General features: G+C 49.9%; 1 protein-coding gene across 1 annotated transcript; it reads right to left on the reverse strand.

The window, feature by feature from the left end:
• Positions 1 to 2,282: 2,282 nt before the first annotated feature.
• LOC311628244 (serum amyloid A-2 protein-like) lies at positions 2,283 to 6,146 on the reverse strand. Its single transcript, XM_084895299.1, has 5 exons — positions 5,881 to 6,146; positions 5,708 to 5,795; positions 5,172 to 5,266; positions 3,009 to 3,147; positions 2,283 to 2,584 (listed from the first exon to the last, which is right to left on the reverse strand). The coding sequence occupies exons 3-5, from the start codon at positions 5,260 to 5,262 to the stop codon at positions 2,422 to 2,424; spliced, it is 393 nt and encodes a 130-aa protein (XP_084751425.1). The 5' UTR covers positions 5,263 to 5,266; positions 5,708 to 5,795; positions 5,881 to 6,146; the 3' UTR covers positions 2,283 to 2,421.
• Positions 6,147 to 6,524: the final 378 nt, after the last annotated feature.

Below are 6,524 nucleotides of genomic sequence, written 5' to 3' on the forward strand. Positions count from 1 at the left end.
TAGTGTTGGCCTGCAAACTGAGGGGTCCCAGGTTCAATTCCAGTCAAGGGCACATGCCTGGGTTTCCGGTTCGATGCCCAGTGGGGGGTGGGGGGGTCATGCGGGAGGCAGCCGATCAGAGGTTCTCTCTCCCTCTCTAAAATCAATCAAAATACAATTTTTTAAAAAGCAATACTGAAAAAATTTATATATTCTTTAAAAAGTGATACATGACACAAAACCAAACATGAACCTAATAATTATTCTACATTTCAGTGGAGGGGAGGGGGCATGATGATTATAGGACATTCCCGTGTTAGTAGAGGTCCATGTTCCAGTAGAGATGGGCCCCATTCTGAGAGTCAGAGAGAACTGGGTTTATTTTTATTTTATGTTTTTTTAAAATATATTTTATTAATTTTTTACAGAGAGAAAGAGAAAGGGATAGAGAGTTAGAAACATCGATGAGAGAGAATCATCGATCAGCTGCCTCTTGCGCACCCCTACTGAGGATGTGCCCACAACCAAGGTACATGCCCTTGACCGGAATCGAACCCGGGACCTTTCAGTCCGCAGGCTGATGCTCTATCCACTGAGCCAAACCGGTTTCAGCAAGAGAAAACGGGGTTTAAACCCAGCTTCCAGAATGCCAAGGTTGTGTGAACTTCCATAGTATATCAATTTCCCCGAGCCTCCATTTCCCTCTTCTGCAAAGGAACGGTAATTCCCAGGTAGCAGGGTAGTCAAAAGGATCATGGATCATACAGCAGGTGCTCAAGTCTTGTTTACCATCCCAAGGGCACCAGTGGACAGTCTCTGAGCACAAATAAGACTGTCACAGCCTGGGGGACAGGACGCACGCCAATGAATGGAAATGACTGAGCCCTTCCTTGAATTTGTGACATGTAGACTGTCACCCTGAACTCACTGGCCCTCATATTGGCTGTGGATTGGCTGGCAGGAACCTCAGTTGTGCTCTGGCAATCTGTTCATCTCCTCTTATAAGGACACTAATCCAATCAGACCAGGGCTCCACTCTTACAACTTCATTTAATTTTAATTACAGCCACCCTAGAAGTTGGGACAGCAAGATAAATTGAGGGTGGGGGACGAAATTCAGTCACAGCACTCCCCCTTCCACCACCGGGTTCCAGGAAGTTCAGCAGCCTTCTTCCTCCTGCCCCCACCTGCACTGCATCCAAGTGCGATGCCAGGAACTCAGGGAGGTCAACTATCGATACATCCTGGGTAGTTTCTGCCAAGTCCATGGGCACCTCATGGGGAAGTTCTTGTTTGTCAGCTCTGGTTTTTGAAACCTGGCAATCTTTATCAGCCTTCTGATGGGCTAAGCTTTCCAATGAGATCTACATCTCAACCCTGTGGAGCACCCTTTCTCAAATGTATTCCTTCTTGCATTCTTTGCTCTTTCGTAGCTAATATTATTAGTAATTAATGCTCCTTATCAAACTTTCTCTTCACTATCAGGTCCACAATTTGAGGTAGTTAAGGTGAAGACGCTGTGAGGAAATATTCACACAGGAGAGGGCATTTCATCTGCAATTAGGCTCCAAATAAGGCAAATAAAAAGAGAGTGGAGCTGAAACCGGTTTGGCTCAGTGGATAGAGTGTCGGCCTGTGGATTGAAAGGTCCTGGGTTCGATTCCGGTCAAGGGCATGTACCTTGGTTGCAGGCACATCCCCAGTAGGGGGTGTGCAAGAGGCAGCTGATCGATGATTCTCTCTCATAGATGTTTCTAACTCTCTATCCCTCTCTCTTCCTCTCTGTAAAAAAATCAATAAAATATAAATAAATAAATGGGGGGGGGGCAAAATATCAACTTTAAAAAAAGAGAGAGAGTGTAGGAAACCACTTTGAGGCTTGTCTTAGGTGGCATAGACAGAAATTGGTTAATAATTGGATTTGCGGGTGCTGCTAAGAAAAGGTGGCAGATGCTAGAGCCTGATCTCATGGCCCAGTCCTCCCAATGCTGTGTCCCCTACCCTCAGACAGAGACCATGAGGGATAAAAGTCAGGGGACTGAGACAAGGCCCTGGGGACTAGGATGGTGATAGACACCATTGACAGGGAGTAAGCAGAAGCAACCATGTAACCAAGAAACGCAGAGAGAGCAGCAGGTCTGGCTCAGGGAAGGGTGTTGAGCAGGGTGTATGCACTGTGCGACTCTGAGACTGTCCCCTACACCCAAACATACAGGCACAGGTTTGATCTTCTCATGGGTGTCCACCTATCACCCTCAACACCAAAGGAGTAGTCCTTGTATCAAAATATCACACAAAGTTTTCAACATTCAAACTCTTGAGCATTTATTAGAAGGATATTGTGTGCCCTCTGTCAACATCTGGGGATGTGGAACTCATGACTCGGGGGCCTTGTCTTTAGGGGGCTCAGAGCCCCGTCCTCTGAGAGCAGAGCGAAGGAGCTCAGTACTTGTCGGGCAGGCCACGAGGTCTGAAGAAATTGGGGTCTTTGCCACTCCGGCCCCATCTATTGGCATCCTGGTCTGCCATTGAGTCCGCCAATCCATGGCCGCTGTCTCCATGCTTAAGAAAGTCGGTGACTCTTGGATAAGCCTCTCTGGCATCACTGGAATGGAGGAGGGCAGGTAGGAGGTGAATCAGGGTCTGAGGAGAAACAGTCCTACCCTCCCCTTTCCAAGGGATTAATGATTCTGAGAGGAGCCTGGAAAGAGGCTCAGCACTGACCCTGCCTGGGCACAGCCCACTCAGCCCCGGGTGACCCCCTCCCACTGGGAGAACAGCACTGGAGGGGAGACTGGGAATCAGTCCTTGGCCCTCAGTTTCTCTTTTGGGGGGACAGGCCCACAAGACATTCTCTGGCTCAGCTGGCAGCCCAGGCCCTGTGCTGGGCAGGGATGGGGAAGGTGGAAGGAAGAACATGAGGAGGAGCCCACAGACCCAACAGACTCCTTCTCTAGGGCTTACACCCTCCACATGCCCAGTCAGCCAAGCTCTGCTCACCCATCCTGCATCCCCAGAAGCCCGGTTACCTGATCACTTTAGCAGCCCAGGCCCCGCCAGGTCCCCTTTGGGCAGCGTCATAGTTCCCCCGGGCGTGGAAGTATTTGTCTGAGTTTTTGTAATTGGCTTCTCTCATGTCAGAGTAGGCTCTCGCCATGTCTTTAGTCCCTGGGGAAGAAAAGACACGGCACAGAGACATCAGGTGAAATATCCATGAACAGTGACACTCCTTAGAGTAGAATCAAGGAGTGAAAATGGACCACTGACTCAGTTTCACCCTGTGGTCATGGCACCCTGGAGACCACAGGTTGAGAAGAACATTCTCCAGGTCAAGTTGGCTTCCCCAGGTGACTCTAAGGAGAGACATTTAGGTGGGGGCACAGCTGGGTTGTCCCTGGTGGTCTGATGCCTGTCATGCTATCTGTGGGCTCCAGCTCACTTAGGCCTCTGGGGCATGTGTTTAAAGGAGACAGGGAGGCCACATGACAGAACAGGATTTCAATGTCAGTGCTGCTGAAATTTGGGGCCAGAGAATCCTTTGTGTTCAGGGCCTTCCTGAGTAAGGTGGGAGGTTCCCTGGAATTCCCGCCTCTCTGCCCACTAGGTGAAGCAGCCTACCCCCCTGTGACAACCAGCAGTGTTTCCCACATTGCCACATGTCTCCGGGGCACCAAGGGGCTCAGGATGAAGAAGCTCTGGGATATGGAGAGAAGCTACATAGGATAGTGTTAGGGGACTCGCTGAGCCTGTTGGTGACATGGAAAGCAGATTGTGAGAAAGGTGCAGGCATACAGCACTTCTGCCTGACCCTAAGAATCACAGTGTTGCAGGCAGAATGCTGGGAATCCTGAGGTGAGTCCCTCTGAGTGTGAGGGGCATACGTGGCATCCTGGAATCCACCCACACAGACTGGACTGATGCTGTGAGCAGGCAAGCGCTAGAGCAGGGGCCTGTGTCTCAGCCTTGGCTGCACCTTCTCATCGCCTGGGGAGACTGAGGAAGGCCCATGCCACATCTCAGGCCATCACCTCAGACTCTGTGGGGGTGGGTCCCAGGCCTCCGTCGTTTTAATGTCTCCAGGTGATTCCCTCAGGTAGCTGGGATTGGAGACCTCTGAGCTCTAGGAAGCGGTGCTCAGACATATCTGCCTGGCAAGAGCTGTGGCCTCCTGCACAGCTGGGTTCACACTCTGCCCTGCCACCTGCTGACTGGCTGATGGTCCCTGATCTCCTGAGTCAGCTGCTCTAAGCTTCAAAGTAGGGGAAGATGCCTGCCCACCAAGTTATTCTCCACTTAGACTGGTGACTGACTGTCCCCGGTTGACCAGAACTGTCCCTGTTTGCCTAGGACTGTCCCAGTTAGCACTGAAGGCATCATGGAAAATTTGCCAGACTCAGGCACACCAGGAGAGTTGGTTGCCCTAAATTGCATGGAAGTGCTGAGTTCCTAGAGGAGGTTCGATGGATGTTACTAGTTCCCTTTTGGTCAGTTTCAAGGCTGGAAAAGGTCCTAGCCAGTTTGGCTCAGTGGACAGAACATCAGCCTGTGGACTGAAAGGTCCCAGGTTCTATTCTGGTCAAGGGCACATGCCTGGGTTACAGGCTCAATCACCAATAGGGGGATGCAGGAGACAGCTGATCAATGATTCTCATCATTGATGTTTCTATCACTCTCTCCCTTCCTCTCTGAAATCAATAAAAATACAAAATAAATTTTTTTTATAAAGGTTGGAAAAGGGTAGGAAACAGACTAAAGCAGGGACAGTGTACCTGACTATAGAAAGCTCCAGCAAGAGCTAAGCTGCAGGTCTCACTAAACTACCCAGCGAGGAAACAGACAGGAGGGAAAAAGCAAGAGAGAGGGAGAGGGGAGGAGAGGAAGAAAATATGGGTAGCTTCAATCATACTTTGTGCGGTTGTTCTGAGGGAAATTGTATAGCATTTCAATAACTATTGTGTCTTCTAGTCAAACTTACCTTTCAGCAGGGAATGATGATTGTTCTTTCTGTAGTAACTGACTGAAATAAGTCCTGTGGTTTTTCCATGTGTTTGATGAAAAGCTCCCGAAACACCCCGCACATTCTACCACGTGGGGCAACACAAACTAACACAGTAGACCCATCCCTGAAAGGCACTCAGGTGAAATCCTAACGGCCTTGGGTTCCATCCCTCACACCCCGCAAGAGACTTTACCTTCATAAGCCTGGCGCACGAAATCAAAAAAGTCCACACTGCTGACTCCCAGGACCCAGGCGCAGAACATGAGGCCCGTGAAAAGCTTCATGGTGCTGAAATGAGAGAGGAGGATCAGGGAGACACCGGCAGGACTGGCACCCACCTTTGGGGATTTGTACGTCAAAGGCAGCCTGGCTGTGCATTTCCATTTGTTCTCTTGAGACCCTGGCTGCCCATCTAGGAAACACTGCAGTGGGACCTCACTCAGAGCCACGGTCCTCAATCCTGAACCCAATCAACCCTGAACCCAAGACTGTCTAGGAGGTCACCAAGGTGGCACTGAGGGAGCAGAAAAGCAGTTAGGACCAAACAAACCCTCTGGGGCATCCTGTAATTGGACCAAAAGCATTACCCTGCACCACTCGGCCGACACAGACCCCATACAGCACAACTGCAGAAGAGAATAATTATTTTAAAATAAATATACAGTCCTGCTGGAAAGAGAACACAGAGTAAAGTTTGGAGAGCAAGCCCTCCTGGGAGTGGTCCCTCACCTGGTCTCTGGTGGAGCGGAGCCGCTGGTCCTGCCTGCTGGGGACAGCTGGCTGCTATTTATTGATGATGAGCCCTCCCTGCTGGATCCTGGGGAGGCAAGAGAAGCCAGATTTGGCACCTGGGGAAAGTCCCTCAGGGTCATTTCTCCTAAAAAGGCACAAAGGACACTTACTGGACAGCAGTGGTTGTCTTCAGGCACAGGTCATTTCCTCGTTGTGCAATCTGAAGAAACACGGTAGACTCGCTCCGCCCCGCAGCCATGGGTCAGGGGCGGCTCTGCTGTCAGAGTTGGAGGGGCCAAGGCAGGGCCACCTGGATGTGGAGAGGAAGGGTGAGGGGCTCTAGGATGTGTTACCCGGACCGTTGGAAGGTGTGCAGTTAGGGGCCGTCTCCTCCAGCCGGGACCTTGCTTTGCTGGTCATTCCCTCAGGATGGTCCCTGCTGGGCCAGATGGCAGATGTGTCAGAAACGAAATCCCTTTGAGTTCACTCTAAAGCCCTTGAGCTTCAAAACTGACAGGCTAGCTCACCAAATCTACCGGTGATCCTGGAAGGTGCTTCCACCCCAAAAAGGCCTGCTTAACTGTCTCCATTATTTTATTCCTGGAACTCTGCATGGTGACATGTGGTTACTAGACTTATGGTGATCACATTATAAGGTATATACATGTCTAATCACTATACTCTACACCTCAAACTAATATCATATATATAATATATGCCAACTATACTTTAATTTTAAAAATCTTTCATTAATAAATAAAAATAATCTGGCTTCTCAGTTGTGGGCAATCAAGCCTCTGCTTTCTCTCACCTC

Source organism: Pipistrellus hanaki, assembly GCF_964339955.1.
Source record: "Pipistrellus hanaki genome assembly, chromosome: 9".
Taxonomy (NCBI): domain Eukaryota; kingdom Metazoa; phylum Chordata; class Mammalia; order Chiroptera; family Vespertilionidae; genus Pipistrellus; species Pipistrellus hanaki.

What these genes read in the sequence shown, in the direction of transcription:
- LOC311628244 (XM_084895299.1), bottom strand. Translation starts at nt 5,262, where the DNA reads ATGAAGCTTTTCACGGGCCTCATGTTCTGCGCCTGGGTCCTGGGAGTC. An exon ending in CGTGCGCCAGGCTTATGAAG is followed by an intron (nt 3,148 to 5,171) that starts GTAAAGTCTCTT and finishes TTTCTTCCCCAG; the next exon opens with GGACTAAAGACATGGCGAGA. An exon ending in TGGGCTGCTAAAGTGATCAG is followed by an intron (nt 2,585 to 3,008) that starts GTAACCGGGCTT and finishes CCTCCATTCCAG; the next exon opens with TGATGCCAGAGAGGCTTATC.